Raw genomic sequence first — 18693 nt, 5'->3', positions numbered from 1 at the left:
TTTTAAGGAATAGAAAGCTTTCTTGGACACACACTATAATGAAGAATATAACTAAAAATCCCTTTGTTACTCAGAATGTATGAAAATGCTAGCATTGTTTAACATTACACCATTGAATCTGCCCTCACCAATGGAAATGTCTTCAGTCTAAAGTGTAGGCATTGATTCATTAATTGAAGTTCCTCTGATGTGAGGTGGCATACACATACCCAACAGATATTTTCGTGTTCTTATAGTGAAAGTTCCACATAAAACCCAGTCCAGACTTCACAGAGTCAGAATTAGTTTCAGTTGATATTAAAAAAAACACATTTCAATCACACAGATTTTAGATGTTTAAGCACACGGCTTATTTCATACACTGTCTGTTCATATGCAAAAGATATATTTATATTGAAATTATTTAACATTTGTCTCCAAGAAATTTCTGGAATGGACGGGACTAGTTTGGCCACTCAAAGCACTTTTACATATTCTACATATAACAGCAAAAATCAGAGATAAGCTAATGTAAACAAAGTTACATTAAGCTTTGACTCTTTGTTCTTAATTCAGTTTCGTTTCAGTGTCAGTTGTTTAAAAATATGTAGCTTTTGTTTAGTCTTTTGATTATTATTGTATGGATCATATATGAGACAATATTTTTTAAAAAAATGCACTAACACAACTTTTTGAAATGCATTTACCAAACTAACAAAAACTACAACTAAAGCTATTTCCTATATTAATTTATTTTAAATTGTTTTCCTTTCCAAGTTCACAAAATCATTTCAGTCTTTCAAAATTCTAACTTTTATTTACATTTTGTGCATTTGTACTTTTTTACGTCCTGTTTTAGTTTAGTTTTAGGTAACTATAATAACTTTGGTCTTTAATTTACAAAATAAAGCCCCACGCGATAACAATTGTTGTAAAGTGTTACTTTAAAAAATAATAAACTAATTTGATTTAACCTCCTAAGACCCGAACTCTTCCACGGCATGCATTTTTAATTTCTCTTTGATATTTTGGCATATTGGGACCTGATGAATGTAAAAACAAAGAATTACCAGATTTTTTTGGGGGTTTTTTACCTGATTTTTGTTTCTAAGAAAAATGAGAGCCACGTATGAGGATATTCGTTTAAAATTTCAATAGAACAGTAGCAGTATAATGTCCTCGTAAGTGGATATCAGGCCCTTGTAGAGCAAAATTTATTATTTTGGTTTAAATAACCCAAAATGTGATGTCCGCATATGTGGACACCAGGTCCTAGGAGGTTAATGGATTGCCCAAATAAATTTTAATTTATTTGGGCAGAAATACATTTAATTTCCATATAGTTATCACATGATCCTGTAAGTGCTAATATTATGAAGTTATTTATTTCTGCACTCGTCCAAATCCTTTAAACAAACTGAATATAGACAGACTAGTGATGAAGTCATCACAGTGAGCATTTGGATCACCCAGGGATTAGATGGACCTTGTTCTTACCAAAAACCTTGTTTTCCTCATATTCTAAGAAGGATTTCACCCCCACATCACCCCCCCCCCCCAGTCCCTTCCCGTCTATAGATTAATTAAGAGATATCCTGTCCTCTTTTAATTTGGAATGATATTATATCTAATCTCCTCGAATTCAGTCATAGCGTTCATCTTCAGCTCTGGATTTGATTTTGGTCAATGCAGCTAAATCTCCTTCAGGGTGGTACTATAAACGCTCAAGATGACTTTAATCCACAGAATTAATCTAAGACTCTGTGTCTTAAGAAAATGCTGCTGTGGAGCAAGTCAGGAGGTCATGGGCACAGATTAACAAATATGTATTTTGTTGTTGTTATTTCTTTCACTTTGTTTCTTCTTTCCCCCCCTCCTGGGTCACATTCTTACAGTTCACAATGTGAATTCACATTGAAGACAAAAATAAATGAGCTGTAAACTTCTTCCTACACTTTCCAATGACTTTTATTTAAATCTTCTTGGCCTCAGTGGATTTTTCAAGAAGGCAGAAGGTGAACCCCCCAGTAACATCACACATGGAGCAAAAACACTTTGGGAAATAAATACCAGGTCCATGCAATTCTTACATACAGTATGACACATAACTCAAGGTAAAGAACACAACTGAGAAAAGCAAAGTTGTAGGAAACTCCATTTCTTGTCGTCCATTATAAAAATGACGATTAATTCCCTCATAGATCCTGCAATAGAGCCTTGGGGACATATAGGAAACTTGGTTTATCAAGAACAAACAACAAATGGCAAATAAACGGTATTATTTAAACATATAGTCGACTAAAAAAAGATTTGCTCTAAAATTTAAAATGTGAAAAATGTTGAAAAAAATTGCTCTAGAAGTGTAATTAAAAATCAAACTACAAGTGTATTGCTGTACTATATGCATAAACCAAACAAAGTTAGGAAAAGCCAGAGATGCAAGGTTGATGTTCAAACTAATGCACACAGCTTGTGCTGCTCACATATTTATCTGTAGGCTGTTTAACCAAATACTTAAATTACTGGCAGTGCATCATTTACTTTGTAAAGGGAAAAAAAGTGATTGTGTGTATTGTGATGACCCTGGAACTCACAAAGGGTTGTCTTCCAGTTCTACTGCACAAAACACATACATACAGATATTTAACACATTATTCCTTCACATTATTTTGTGGCCACAATTTCAAGTCATGCAAAAAATCTGGGTGCACTGACAGATTGATAACATTTAGGTGTGCCTCATTTAAGTCCAACTACATATGTTGAACTGATTATGCACTCCATATTTTGTTTCATGTACTTTCTTGTTAATGTTCAGGGACCATCCATAACCCCATACTTTTTTTTTATTTTATCGATTTACCCCCAAAAATAAATAAACAAAACCAAAAAGTACAATTATACTCTAACAGTACAAGCTCTCTACCAGCTCTCTGTTTGCTGCATCTGTGACGTATAAGCCATTTTTGTGCAGGGCAAATACATAATAACATAATAATAGCATATTGCTTAAATTTGACATCTTGATATTTTGCTACATGCAATTTTTTTTTTTATTTCACTGTTATTTAGGCACCAAGTTTAGCAATAAAAGAAAACAGAAAGTAGCTAGCTCTGTCAATTGGTGGAAAGCCAAATCCATAATAACTTTTAGTTTAGGAGTATAAGTACATTAACATAAATGAGCTCCTCAATTTTGGTTCACCAGTCTGAGCACGTAGATAGCATGCGACGCAGATTGACTGATAAATCAAGAGGTCAGCTCTCTCTTCACCACAACGGTCTGATGCAGCGTCTGCATTACTGCAGCGTCTGCATTACTGCAGCTCCGGCCTACTATCTGTCTGTCAAGCTCCCTTCTTCAGTCACATGTCAACAAGACCCCAAGATACTTAAACTCCTCCATTTAGGGTTGTAACTCGTCCCTGAATTTGAGTAGGGACCCCACCCTTTTCCAGCTGAGACCATGGCCTTAGAGTTGGAGGTCCTGATTCTCATTCCCAATGACTCACACTTGGCTGATGAAGCCAACAAGAACCACATCATCTGCAAAAAGGTGAGATGAGAGTCTCAGGCCACAAAAGTGGAAGCTTTCTGCCACATGGCTATGCCTAGAAAACCTGTCCATAAAAACTACAAAGTGAGTCAGTGACAAAGGGTAGCCCTGGTGGAGTCCAATACGCACCAGGAATGAGTCCGACTTATTGCCGGCAATGCAAACAAAGCTTGTGCAATGATTATAGAGGGATAAAACAGGTCATAGCAATGGACCAGACACCACATACTCCAGGATACGCCGAGGGATGTGGACAAATTACTTCTCTAGGTCCACAAATCTCATGTAGGCTAGTTGGGCAAATTCCCACCCACCCTCAATTGTCCTTGAGAGAATAAAGAGCTGGTTCAGTGTTCCATGAAAACCACAAACACCGCACTGATCCTCTTGTATCCAAAATTCGACTAACAGACAAACTCTTCTCTCCAGTCCACACTCCCAGGGAAAGTAAGGAGTGTGATTCCACCCCTGTAGTTGGAGAACACCTTCCAGTCTCCATTCAGCGTTTACTGCTTTGTTCTTGAAATCTTGTTAGGTTTTCTGTTTGTGTTTATATTCTCGGGCCTTCTTAGTTTGAATTATTTGGGTTTTCCTACTTCTTTCGTCTTGTTTTCCCTGATTAGTTCCATCTGTGTTCCCTGCTGTTTTCTATTTCTCCATTTACCTCTGTGTATATTTGAACCCCCATTTTTGTGTTTTTGTAGGGTTTGTTCTCTATGTGTTAGACATTGTAGACATTGTTTACTGCCACTTGCCACTATTATTTTTTGACTTTGTTTTTCATCTGTCAGCTTTAAATAAAGGTCCATTTTTGAACCCTGTCCTCCGAATTCACATTCTCCCCTTCCATACACCACATGACATTTAGATTTAGATTACTAGACAGGAATCATTTGATTCATACACTGAACCAAACACTTGTAATGTTGAACCTCTAACACTTGTTACACCCTGAAAATTTGACACAGATCCTATCACATGACACTAGCGATAGGGTTTCTAAAGATGTATTCAAATGTATATTTTTTGTTGGTGTAAAATGATTCTATGTGACCACCAGTCTTACTGTTGATAATGTGCTGAATTTCTTTTTTGTCTCACATTTGCTGTTGGCAATTACAAAGCATGTTTTAGAGCCTGCAAAAGACAAACCGTCACTGTCACATCCTATAACATCACATAATGTAAAAAAACGTTAATTTGATTTTTTAGCTGAGAAATGATGCTGAACCATTACAAAGGAAGACAATTTAAATCACTTTCACATCTGGTGCAGCAAAACAAGATAATTACTTTTTCAGTATAACAAAGTCATATCATATGGAAAGAAAACTGTCATCCATATTGGTGGAAAACATTAAAAAAAACTTCTAAATGCTTTAATTTAGCTGTTTTGGGCCAGGTGAATACCAACAAATAAATATCCATATTTTCTTGCGACACTTCCATCAGACACAATGTGAATTTGACAGTGCAAAGTTCATCCTGCATTTGCAGGCAGACTTTGGAATAGACAGACACATGTATTAGTTTTACTGTTTTTCTTGAAATCACAGTATAATGGCCTAAATCACTTGAGAGTTTTTCCAGCAGAAGTGCAGAGACAACACTGTGTATTTCTCAAAGTATAAACAAGAACAGAATACAAAGACTAAATAATTAAGGCAAAAGATAATTTAGGTACTAGCCTTAATTATTTGGAAATTTAGCTTTGAAGATTTTAAGTGATGATTATTGACACACTTGAAGGTGTTTAAAGATACATAATAGTATAAACATAATAATAAATGTCATAAATTTAACAGAATTGTGGAAGTATTGGCAATAGAAAAACTAAAACCAAGCAATGGAGGGAACAGGCCAAATTATTTTGATTCTATAGAAGGACTGGTGTGGACTGTCAGGCAATATACCTGACCCTTTGAAAAACACTGAAATTATTATTATTATTTCAACTCTTTTGATCTAGTTATCGTTATCTTCTTCATCGCTGTCCTTCATTGAAATGCCTTGCATCCCTCCTTCTTTCACCGATGCCGTGGCTTCTTCCAAGGTTAGTCGGTTTCTTACAGTTTCGTACATCTTAGTGTTTAGCGTAGAGTCCAGTACCCCTTGAAGGCGGAAGTCACGGTACTTTTTCTATCTCAAACAGAAAAATGAAAAATGATTAGCAGAGATATTCCTGGCTTCACAGGAAATATAAAAAAAGCATGTCAGCAGATTGGGTTGGTGAGTCCCTGACTCATCCACTTAGCCTCTTAAGGTGTTAATGAAATCATCTGGTCTTGAGTCGGTCTTCAAATTAGGTAAACAAAAGTTTAGGTGAACATCAGTACATCTTATTAATATGATGATGATAGTGGTGCCCTGTTAAGCTGCAGCTGCACTGGCTGATGATAGCACCGTTAAAGTCTGCTTAAACAATAGATGTAGTAGATGCGACCACTCTGGATCTTCTACATAGGCTCGGTATACTACGCCGGCTACTTCCAGGAAGCAACTGAGCTTCGCACCAGTAACACCCGACAGTGGAGGAGACATAGAGCGGGGCTAACTGCTAAGCTAAAGGCTAACCTGTGTAAAACGCTGTCCATCTTGTTTTTTAACATTTTTTTAACGTTTGCTCCTTGGAGAATAAACCGGACTATCTAACGCTGGACTTAACTACACAACATGGCATGAGGGACTGTGCTAAAATATTTACAGCAACTTGGCTGAATCTCTGTTTCTGAAAAAACTGTTAGCATAGTGGGGTCAACAGCATTCCAGGCAGATAGGAGCTCTTATTGGTAAATCACGAGGAGGCAGTGTTTGCCTATACACAAATAACAACTGGTGCAAAAATGTGAACATGATATCAAGACACTGATTGTTCACCCACTTTGAAATGCAGACTGGAGGGCTCAAATCACCAATTCCTATACTAACTAACAGATAACCTTCTCTACCCCTTAGCCACTGTAAAAGCAACCACTTACCCTTAGACTTAATTAGTTAGAATAATGCATTTTGCATTTTTAATGTTTGCACACAACTGATAAAATAGATCGAAATAGAAATATTTAACATTTTACTTTCATCAAAATATTTAGCGTAAAAAGTCAAGAAATTTGTTTTATTTCTTTGTTGTTACAATGCTTCTTGACAATATATATATATATATATATATATATATATATATATATATGTGTGTGTGTGTGTGTGTGTGTGTGTGTATGTGTGTGCGTGTGTGTGTATGTATGTATATATATTCTTTTATTCTCCCTTAATTGATACTCTATAGAACTTGACTTCACGCTGAGGTGGCAATTCAGCCATTTGATTCATGTTACAGCAGCTCATGAATGAATGAACATGGTGAACTAAAAATACGTTTAGAAGTATGTTTTTTCAAACATGCTACTTCACTTTTATTTACTTGAATGGGGTTGGGGGTTGCCACCTCAGCATGCAATCAAGTTCTATAGAGTCTTGCTAACGACCTACTAATTTTATTCAGGTGTGTTGCAGCAGGGACACATGGAAAAGTTTCAGGACGCCAGCCCTGGAGGACTGGAGTTTGATACCCATGCCCTATGGCAGGTACCCTATTCAGATAAGTCAAATGGGGCACGCTTGAATCAGACACCAAGCGAACACTGCAGCAGGGTCGAAGTTTTTTCATGGGCACAACCAACAGGCTCAATTCTGTCGTTAACCCACAAATACATTTTCCTTATCACTGTTGCAATATTTAAGGGAAAATAAACAGGCTAAGAGTATAAGATCTATTGAATCAGTGTTACAATGAAGGAAAAATTAGCCAAACACAAATTTCCTTACTTTTTTTGCTGAGTTTATAATAGCAAGTAATTCTCACCTTGACAATTCTAATGAGAACCTTCAACTGATAAACATGGAGCTGCAGGTCCACACGGTCAGTCAGCCATGTTCCTATAAGGGTCATTGTGCTCGTGTACCATTGCTGTAAAATACACACAAACATACACCACTGTAGTATCAAGTGATTCTCTGTGAAATGCACAATTTTAGCTCTAAACAATAACTTCACCTCTGTAGAGATTATTGCGATGGTGCTTTTGGCTGAAAAAAAAAGGATCATTTCATCCTTGCTGTGTACCATTGAAAAGGCATTTACACACTAGACGTGTAAAATCTATTCAAATATTTTGTGTGTTGGACTTACCTATTATTAATGCAGCTGTTGACTCAGCTGCGTAATTTCACTGAACAAATTTCCTGCCCTTTATTTTTGATTGCTGGAATCCAAATACACAGATCTGACGAATCAGGTCACTGCATTTTCAACAGGTGCAGTGGTAAATAATCCTATTTCAACTCAGACACACAGCTACTCTACTCCAGACCAGTCGGCTCTCTGAAATGATTTCTTTGCCTCTTTAGATGAGGTCCCACCTCTGCTAACTAAAGTCCAAACTGCCCTCCTGAAATACGTATGAAAGCGGCAGCTTCAGCTCCTGGATGAAACAGTGAAATTCTCCCTGCTGCTGCCTTCTTCTTGGATGCAGAATCTCAGTTTCTTACTTTTCTTATTAATAAAACATCAGAACCAGCTCATCATACTTAATGTCGACTTCCCCATATGGAAAAGATATATATAAATCTTATAAAGTTTGTATCTGTCTTGTGTGAAACTTGTATAAAAAGCATACAAGAGTGAAAACAGATATAAGATCCATTGAAACTTGTATGTTTTGGATACTTACTAAAACAATATATGAAAGCGGCCACTTTCATGAGTAAATCATATACGTCTTATATGGTTCACTATATGAAGTAGGCCACATCTGATGCAAGTCTTTTATAAGTTTTTTCTATTTCTTTTCCATATGGGTATGAGGTGATTTTGTTCAATGGGCCTGATTATTTAAGACCTTGTATGTGAGGAGCAGGATTTTGAATTCAATTCTGGATTTAACAGGAAGCCAATGAAGGGAAGCCAAAACAGGAGGAATCTGCTCTCTTTCTAGTCCCTGTCAGGACTCTTGCTGCAGCATTTTGGATTAGCTGAAGGCTTTTCAGGGAGTTTTTAGGACTTCCTGATAATAATGAATTACAGTCGTCCAGCCTGGAAGTAATAAATGCATGAACTAGTTTTTCAGCGTTGCTCTGAGACAGGACATTTTTTAATACATGAGCAAATTAATAAAGGCTGCCTTACATATTTGTTTACTGTGTTTGCTGAAGGACATCACTACATAGCCAAAGGTATACACTCACCCATCCAAATAATTTAATTCTGGTGTTCCAATCACTTCTATGTCCACAGCACAGTGTGAGCAGATGCTGAGGTGCATAATGCACACAGGTTGCCAACTTTCTGCACAGTCAATTGCTTTAGAGCTCCAGCCTTCAGATCAGCTCAAGAACAGTGCATAGAGGGTTTCATGGAATGAGTTTCCATTGCCAAAAAGCTGCATTTAAGCCTTACATCACCAAGTGCAATGCAAAGCACTGGATGCAGTGGTGTAAAGCATGGCACCACTGGATTCTAGCGCAGTGAAGATGTGTTCTCTGTAGTGACAAATCATGCTTCTCTGTTTTGCAATCCGATGGATAATTCTGGGTTTGATGAGGAAGAGGCCAAAGGAACAATGTTCCTCGACTTGTGGTAGCAACTTATCCCCTTCCCGGAGTGCTCCAGCCACCCTTTTCTGGCTGAGAATCATGGCCTCAGACTTGGAAATGCTATTTGTCATTCCCACTGCTTCACACTCTGTTTCAAACAGCCCCAGTGCAAGCTGGAGACTGATATCTTAAAAAGAGCTACATTATCCACCAAAACAGAGAGGCGGTCGTGAGGCCACTTGGGTATAAATGCTATATAAGTTAACTTGAACTGGATTTAATGAAACCATTTAGTCAAATCCACCTCTCAGGACTGCTGAGCCCTCCATTATGATTGGTGAAAAAGGGCTACTGCAAAGACCAATGTGACTGATTTCTTAAACTAAATCAGTTTATCAATTTCCTGAGAGCCCAGCAGCTTGTTTCTAGTAGTTTGTACATGTGAATTGTGACTGTAAACTGATGGGAGAGCAGCATGCGAGGCAAGCTGCCACTGGCTCAGCTGTTACTGTTCTGAGATCAGTTAGACCTGCACTTCGTATAGAAATGCAGCTAGCATTAGAGGGTAAATGAATTACAGTGATTTAGCTTCGTAACGGAAAAGTTTCCCCCCCCGAATCATGTGGGACGTAGAGAGGATGGTCTTTGAAAAAGTTCTTAATTATTCCTTTAATACAACAGCAAGAAACCACGATGGAGAGGGGACAGGAGCTCTAACCATGGCCATAAAACAGGCAAGTTGAACAGGCTTGGCAGTCGTCTTAGCAATTGGTTCTACTTGCCTTCCTGTAAAAGTTACAGCACACAACTGGCTAGACCAAGAGCTTAGGCTGGAAAGAATGAAGAGCAGGTTTGGGTGATTAAGGATAGAGGTGAAAGTGTATTAATGAATGAATAGAATGTGTTGAGCAGATGGACGGAATACTGACAAACAAAGGAAATGAGCGAGAGAGAAAGGAAGAAAGGATGGATGGATAGTAAATCAGGAATGATGTAGAAAAATATTGCCTGCTCTGATGAATACCAGTTCCTGTTGGATGCTTGGTAGGGTTAGGTTTTTGTCAAAAACCATGGCTACCTGCCTTGTAGCAGTGCCTTTGTGGTTGTCTAATGGTGTGGAGAATGGTGCTTTGTTTTATGCTAATGTCTCCTTACTTCCGACAGGAAGCATAAGTTAGCATAATGATTAGCACGTATTAGTCATTTCTGATAAAGCCTTCTAAAGTAATTTTAATGTACTTTAATACCTAACCTGCAGTAACTTTTCTGGGGGAATACTGTCTGGCTTCCATTTACATTTCTTTGCTTTCATGTAATTAAATTAGTCTTGGTTTGTTCTGTGATGTCATTTACTATGTTAGTAATGATTTTAAAAATAGCACACCTAGATGCTATCCCAATCAAGACTAAGAAAACCACTGGTTGTAGTATTTGTTACTTTAGCCATAGCATTCCACCTCATGTAGTATCAAGGTACCATCCATTGACCAATTACATCAGTATTTCCATTTTCAAACTAGCATTGACTCCTTGGCTTAGACAAACAGTAAGCTCTGTGAGGCACAGTGAGCTCCGAGCACAGCAGCTGCAGATGTTTCTCTTTGGGCCCTTGCTGGTGTCAGCCTAATTGATGGACAGTGATGAGTGTAGGGTGATACTAATACAAGCCGACTCACTTTCCACAGTCAGGGTCACAGCAGAATGAATGGGAGTCTGGAGAAAAAAGGGAATGAAAATGAAGGGGGAGGGGGTATATGCATGTTTAGAGGGAGGAAATGTCTATTCAATATGATAAATTACTTGATTTGAAAGAAGCATAAAGAAACTATTTGGAATGTAATGATATATTAAAATGACTACGAAAACCCAGCCAGGGTTCAAACCATAAACCGTCTTGATTTCAGCCAATAGTACTAACCACTACACCATCACGCCACTCACACAATCTAACATGTCTAAAATCTCCCATAGCTTTCACTCTGGCAGGGCAGCACAGTGGAGTTTGCATGTTCTCCTGTGTTTGTGTGGGTTCTCTCCGGGTACTCCGGCTTCCTCCCACAGTCCAAAGACATGCAGTTAGTGGGGATAGGTTAATTGGTAACTCTAAATTGCCCGTGGGTGTGAATGTGAGTGTGTCTGTCTGTATCTGTTATATATAAGCACTCTAGTTATAACAGTTTATGTGAGGGGGTTGGATGTGTGGTGTACTAAGAGTATAGCTCCCGCACCCCCAATTAATTTTGTATTTGTTTATTTCTAATGATAGACATTGAATATCCCAATGTATATGTTATTTTGGATGGACTAATTATTTTACTTTATACAAAAATTATAATGGTACAAAGGACAATCTGTATCTGTGAAATTGTTGCTCAGAGAACTACCATAGATCGTCGTGGTTGCTTTAATGTTCAGTATGTAAGCAGGTGGCTTGGTGCTACGTGCTGCATGCTGGATCTTTGAATGGTAATAACTTATTATGTGCTGTTTCTGCCCTATTACCCTACTATTACCACTTTATTACTGAGCTGTAATAGACAGTGCTACCACAACCCATATTTGCTTAATCTAGCAGGAAAGTTGAATTCAATTAGCGTTTTTCTTATGTCATTCCACATTAGGGGAAAAGAGTGTCCTGTTAAAATGATTCTAAATGCTTCATTTTACAGTATTGTCAAATTCTAGTATTAACCATTTAGAAATAGTCACTCGTTGTCTTTTGTGGTTATCTTACCATAAAATTGACTCAGCACACATGAGATGTGCTGCTGGTTTCAGCAGGACAGGTTTGGGTTGGATTTTGTTTTTCTTCTCTTCCTAACTTTTTTCCCTATGAGTAATTTTTCAGATGAAATTGCTGGGCTAACTCTGTGTGTGGAAACTTCCCACACTTTCATTATCACCTACCTTTCCGAGTCCTGTAATGTAAAGCCTTATACCTTATCCCGTCAGTTCTCTGATGACAGCACTCCATATTCTGACACCATAATGTTACTCTCTTGTGTGATAGCTGGACTTGCCGAGTAAATAGAAGGTCCAAGTAGAATCCACGAACCCTGACCCCAGCTTTGACCCCCTCAAATGTTTATATGTGCCACCCTCAATCTGACAGTGCTATCCTCTGAAACTGCTCACCGCTGCTGCAGCGAGAGCTCCCCCTTACCTATTCACAACCTGCCCACTCTGTCCCTTGTCCACGCTCTGCCTGCTATAACACATAATACAAAATCAGATTAATCCCCGACTCATCATTACAATATCTTCACTAACTGCCACAGTCTTCTCTAGCAGAGCTCCTGTGATTTCATCACAGGCGTTGAGGCCCTTCTTTGTACCCTGGCACCAGTTTACCAACAATTTCCCTTTCTACGAAATAAGTATTCTAAGATCTCCAAATAGACAGCTGCATTGCTGTTTGACTTATTAGAACACTGTGGACCAACCAGCACCAGAATCAGCAGAGGACATAGCACCACAAATCATCACAGACTCTAGAAACTTCATACTGGACTTAAAACAACTTGGATTTCTTGTTCCAGACTCTTGGATCTTGGCATAGTGGCTCTTGATCTGACACTAGCCTCAAACGTTTCTTTCTCCATGCTGCTGTACATATTTTCCTACAAAATACATTAATTATTAATTTACTTAAAATCAACATATTGAGATACTGAATTTCTGATTTTCATGATCCATAAGCAGTACTGAAGAAATTAAAACAAAAAGGGTTGCCTATAGAATATACAAAAGATTGCCCTTTGGAATTAAATTATGAATGATTGAAGAACTTTTTGACGATTTTCATTTTTTAAGATGCCTTTTTTACATTGCCCTGCAATTGGTGACTGGGTTAGTCACCAATGAAATAAATTCATATAAAAGCTTAAAGCTTAATGTAAAAGTATATTTGGAACCATAGGATATACCACATTACCATGTTTTCTCCCATTTCCCCAGTTATTATGTGCCACTGTTGAGCGTGACCCGCAGAGCCACAATACACATAATTATAGAAAATGTAGATGTGACAGTAAGCTAAGATATTATTTTATCTATCAACGATGACCTCGATGAGTAGCACAAAAACTACTCCGTATGTATCCATTTTTGGACAGAACAAACCAGACCATAACCTGCTTTGGTTTTCAGACTGGCTGACACGATGAAGACACCAGGTCTACATGTAGGTCAAGCTCAGTAAATGAGGACATGGGTTACAGAAAAGATGATTGTGCTGAAGCAGTGCTGGGGTGAATAAGTGAGGCAACCTGGTGCCAACAGCTTCCTATCTGTTGCTGTGTGCCTGTGAAGGCATCAGGGAGGCAGCAGGCCTGTGATCTCGCCCCAAGCACAACCCCCCACCGAGAGGCCAGGCCTGGAGTGACTGATCCACTGACTGGCTGCTCTTGCCATCACCCGCCCCTCCTTCACTTCTCCCTTTGAAGAGACTTTGCACAGGTCCCATCTGCAGCCATTTTTGCAGCAGCCATTTTGTGCTTGCTCTGTTTTAGTTTTCTTAATGTTATATAAAAAAAGGACTTGACAGTTACGTCACAAGACTTCTTGCTGCCATGACTAGCATTTTGGAAGCCTGTCAGGGACATCTGGTGTACACATAATGCCTGTGAGTTTCATCAGATTTAAAATCTTTTTTAATGCCAGTTTGAATTTAATACCAATTTTATAGTGCAGACCAACAGTAAGTAGTTATAAGTTGCATAGAGAAAGAAAGAAACACCCAAACAAACATTTAACTGTGTTAAAGTCGTATGTTGCATCAGTTGTAAAGCCATTTGTGTCTCAGGTGCTACAGCAGGTCCACCACCAATCTAACAGGCCTTTTCCTCCTATTCGGCTTGACTCAATGCAGCTCGAGGCAATTGAATGTGATTTCATTACAATGGAGTACCACCTAACATATGCCGAGTAGGCACTGAAAAAGTACCTGGTACCAGGTACTACGATGTAATGAAAAACCCTAAAAACCAAGTAGAGCCATGCCAAGTAAGTACTAGTGGAAAAGGACTATAATACCCTTGTGTAGGCTACTGAACCCCAAGATTGTTTGAATGTTAGGTTAAAAAAGGCACTTATATCAATGTGTGAATGGGTGAATTGTTCAAACGGAGAAGAAAAGTGCTACATAAGTACCAGTCCAGTTAGCATCTATTTTGTCTTTAGAAATTTTCTATAACACTCTGTAAAAATGGTGAGGCTCTTTTATAAGACATGGTTAGTAAGAAGATGTTCAGTATTTATTGGAGATTATGTATCGGAATTTCAGGAGCGGGACCACGCTTCCAAACACGCTCCTTCCGGTTGTCATCTATCTCTCCCCAGTTCTGCAAACTGTTCATTCTCATTTACATGCCCCACCCTCCCTCCCTCCTTGTTCTCAATTCTTTAACTTCTTCACTCCTAATTAGTGCATGGGGATCTGCCAGGCTGCCGTCGCCAGTCCCCTTCGAGGCCTTCCCCAAACCGCAGCTCAATTCATGTCCAAGCGTTCACCTTTACCTACTAAAATGCTGTCAAACCTAAAATGAGGACGTGGGCCCAGCTGGTGAATAGAGCTTATTTAGAACAAAGGAGGGTGGGTTTTAAAATCCCCCCAAATTTTAAAACTTGTTTTCAACAAGTGTGATAAATCCAAAAGTGTAATAAAATCTAAACAAATTCAGTGCTATAATTGACAGCATTCAAAGTAAAACATGCTGTGTATTGTGTGAAAAAAATTGGATCATAGGAACATTTCAGACAAGGTGAAAACAGCTTTGTCCACAAAGTGCTAGGTGTCTGAGAACTCAGTGTACACTGGACATGAATGCCTGTACAGCTGGCAGACACCAGCAACCATACTAGACTTCAGTCTGATAGTCTGTTTGCCAATAATTTTCATTTAAGTATTAAATATAATCCTTCTGTTACATTAGATTGTCCAATTAACTCTGAAAAATGCAGAAAAAAGTACTGGTGTGGGGAAAAGTTCTGTGATGCTACTGTGAAGGGCTGGAGACTATCTGAGCTCCCATAGGGAGACCTGGAGGGAACCCATACAGGCACAGGTGCCAGGCAGGCACCTTGTGGAACAGTAGTGCCAACCACTGCACCACCATACCACCCATAATTATTGAAAAGATACATAAATGCATAAGTAAACATACTTTTCCTGTTAATTAACAACAACTTCTGTTTATAATTTGGGCTCTATGGGCCCATTTCAAATTTGTGGAGAAATCTCTTCACTTTCTCTAATACGCAGCTATCTGAGCTACAAATATTTCAAAGCCACTTTACTGTCAAACCATCCAGGAAGAGATCTGACTTTTTCAGGACAGGGTGAACAAATTGTGGCATCCACAAACTTGAAAATCACTTTGACTAAGGTTGTCAAATGAACAGTGTTGGCCCCTCTCGCTTTATGTCTGGAGATAACAAAAGAAAATCATGAGAAAAAAAACCAAATTCTCCCAAGCTCTCTTTTTTAGGCTGCATGGGGATCAGCAGGGGGCTAGCTCTTGCAGACAGCCAAAATAAGCGTAATATGGCTCTGCATACATAATGCCATAACCCCACAGGGATCAAAATCTGTGACATTCTAACGAGTTCCATCTGAATCATGGGCCCCGATTTGCTCGACAGCCTTGACTGTGTTAGTGCATTTGTGTGTGTTTTGTCACCTCACAACATTCTGATGAAGCTCTACCTACACTTGGGCAACATGCACACCCTGTACAACACTAAACACACACACAAGCACACTGCCTCATACACATGTATAAAATTGGTCCATCCCTCTTTGAGCAAAAGATGGGCGATAGAGCAACCTCCTGCCCCCATTTGACACCAGCTCTTGCCACTGCTACACGCAAACCTCATGCATGTTCACACCCCAGTCTTCAGATGGTGCTTGGCAGTGGGGGGCACTGCCACCAGCAGGATTTGCAGTACACCTCTAAACCCCCGAAACCTTCCCCAACTACCTACTCAGCTGTTTAATGAAATTTTTTGCATTGAAGATTATTACATTGCTGTCATCAGCAATATGATAACTTGCATTAATGCAACAACGTAAAGAAATTACACTATAAAACAAGCGAGATTCGGGGTCATCTGATCACCAGCCCTAACTATGAAACTATAAAGCTTTAGGTTTACAGTGGTCCCTCGCTATAACGCAGTTCACTTTTCGCAGCCTCGCTGTTCCGATTTTTTTGCAATTTTGCATTTTTTTTTTTTTTTTTTTTTTTTTTTTACAGCGCATTGTATTCTGCATCCTGACCATTGTCAGGATGCAGGCTGTAGACCATTGTCAATCAATCTCCGTCTCCTGTACAGTACACAACGCGTTCTGCTTGACGGATTTACATAAATCTTCGATCCTAGCAGTGTGATTCTGAAGTGCTGTACTGAATGTTTGTAAGTTTTCTCCCCATAAAACACAACAATGTTGATGAAACGTTTTGCACCATCAAAGGCACCTGCAATAGCACCCAAAAGGCAGAGGAAGATGGAAAACTTGGACTTCTGGACATGCTAAAGGAAGGTAGAAGTTACTGTATTTTTCAGACCATAAGGCGCATCAAGCGAAACAAAAGAGTCAGATAAGTCAAACGTTACTCAACTCATTCTTCTTGCTTCCTCCACTTTCATACCATTGATTCATTAATTCCCATGTTCTGGACCTGAAAACAGGGTTTGATCTTTGGTTTCATTCTTATTTTTCTATGAAGGTTTGAACTTTGAGAGTTTAAACAAGAGAGAAAAGTGTGAAAATGTTCGTGCCTGTCTGAGAAAAGTGTATAAAGTGTGTAGTGACGGGTTTTACAGCCTTAAAACATCTGTAATGATTGTAAAAAATACAATTGGCTACTTCGCGGATTTCACCTATCGCGGGTTAGTTTTAGAACGTAACTCCTGCAATAAACGAGGGACCGCTGTAATCTTAAAAGTAAAGAGGGTGTCAGCCTCCCTAATCCAAACTGGGAGTGTGTTCCAGAGGGCCTGAAAGGAGAAGGTTCCACTCCACGCTAGTAAGCTAGCAGTCTGAGAAGTGCTTTATTGGGGTAATACGGTACTATGAGGCCTTTAAGATAAGATGGGGCTTGACTATTCATGTATGTGAGGAGCAGGATTTTAAATTTGATTCAGGATTTAACAAGGAGCCAATGAAGAGAAGCCAGTATTGGAGAAATATGCTTTCTTTCTAGTTCCTTTCAGTATTGCCAAATCCAAAATGCTATGCCGGCATTTTGGATCAACGGAAGACTTTTCAGTTAGTTTTATGACAACCTGGTAATACTGAATTACAGTAGCTGAGGCTAGAAGTAATTAATGCATGAACTAGTCTTTCAGCATCACCCTGACAGGATAATCCTAATTTCAGAGATATTTTTGACAGTTCTGAAACATGTAGGACTGACTGACTTCAGGATATCTCAGTGTTATTGGAGGCCAAGATAATGCTATTCAGGGTAATCATGTGGTTAGACACTTTAGACCTTCTAATTATACTGCCTGATGGAGCACGTATAATGGAAAGAGAATTGGTCCCAGCAAAAAAGTACCCTTGTGGTACTTTATAATAATAATAAGATTTGGCCTGATTATAGAATAGAATAGGATAGCCCCTTATTATCATTGTACATGTACAATTAAGTTGTAGGTGCTCCACACCAACTGTGCTTGAATAAAATATAAATACTGCCCAGCAGGAACATATAGCAAACAGCAGAAATATATAGAGTCCAAATGGATACACACACAACAAGCGAAATATATACAAAATAAGAAAAAGGATTGACGACTGACATTGCAGGCATGTGTTGCAGGAAGATGCAACAAAAACGCATTAAAAACACAAAAAGGTGCACAGGAGTTGGGTGCTGCATAAAAGGGTTGCATATGTCTGTACGCACCACCATTTCATTTAAGACCTTGTATGCAATGAGAAGGATTTTAAATTCGATTCAGATATATAGGATATAGTATAGGAGAAATATGCTCTCGCTGGCTAGTCCATGTTAGTACTCTCACGACAGCATTTTGCCTGAAGGCTGTTCAGGGAGTTTTTAGGACATCTTGATAATGATGAATTACAGCCGAGATGTACTAAATGCGCAAACTAGTTTTTTTTGGGTTTTTTTTGAGACAGTTTCTTTCTAACTTCAGAGAGATTGCGCAAATCCTACATATTTATTTAATATGCACATTGAAGGATATGTTAGGATAAATAGAGCTGGGTGTCATCTGCATAGCAGTGTAAATGTATGCTATGTCTTCTAATGATGCTGCCTAAGGGAAGCATGTATAATGTAAACAGAATTGGTCCTAGCACTGAACCCTGTGGAACTCCATAATTAACCTCAGTGTGTGAAGAGGACTCTCCATTTACATGCACAAATTGGAGTCTATTAGATAGATATGATACAAACCACTGCAGCATAGTAGTTTTAATACCTATAGCATGCTCTAGCATGGCATTGCTTAAAAGCTCTAGCTTGTAAGTGATGTTTAATTGCTGCCATCTTGAAGGACTATGTTGAAATAAACATAGATCATAGATCATA

At 38.7% G+C, this 18693-nt stretch overlaps 1 protein-coding gene across 3 annotated transcripts in view; it reads right to left on the bottom strand.

The window, feature by feature from the left end:
- Positions 1 to 1929: 1929 nt before the first annotated feature.
- Positions 1930 to 18693, bottom strand: part of LOC146386331 (calcium-dependent secretion activator 1-like) — a 331088-nt gene continuing 314324 nt past the window's right edge. For all 3 annotated transcript variants that reach the window (XM_084927304.1, XM_084927306.1, XM_084927305.1), the window contains 2 exons: positions 7395 to 7499; positions 1930 to 5674 (listed from right to left, as the gene is read on the bottom strand). In XM_084927304.1, the coding sequence (XP_084783430.1) occupies positions 5501 to 5674; positions 7395 to 7499 (279 nt within the window). In that variant the 3' untranslated portion in view covers positions 1930 to 5500. The remainder of the gene's footprint in view (positions 5675 to 7394; positions 7500 to 18693) is intronic.

This window comes from Perissodus microlepis, chromosome 5 (assembly GCF_051167445.1).
Source record: "Perissodus microlepis isolate ML-2025 ecotype Zambia chromosome 5, ASM5116744v1, whole genome shotgun sequence".
Taxonomy (NCBI): Eukaryota; Metazoa; Chordata; class Actinopteri; order Cichliformes; family Cichlidae; genus Perissodus; species Perissodus microlepis.
This window is presented reverse-complemented; position numbering and strand designations above follow the sequence as displayed.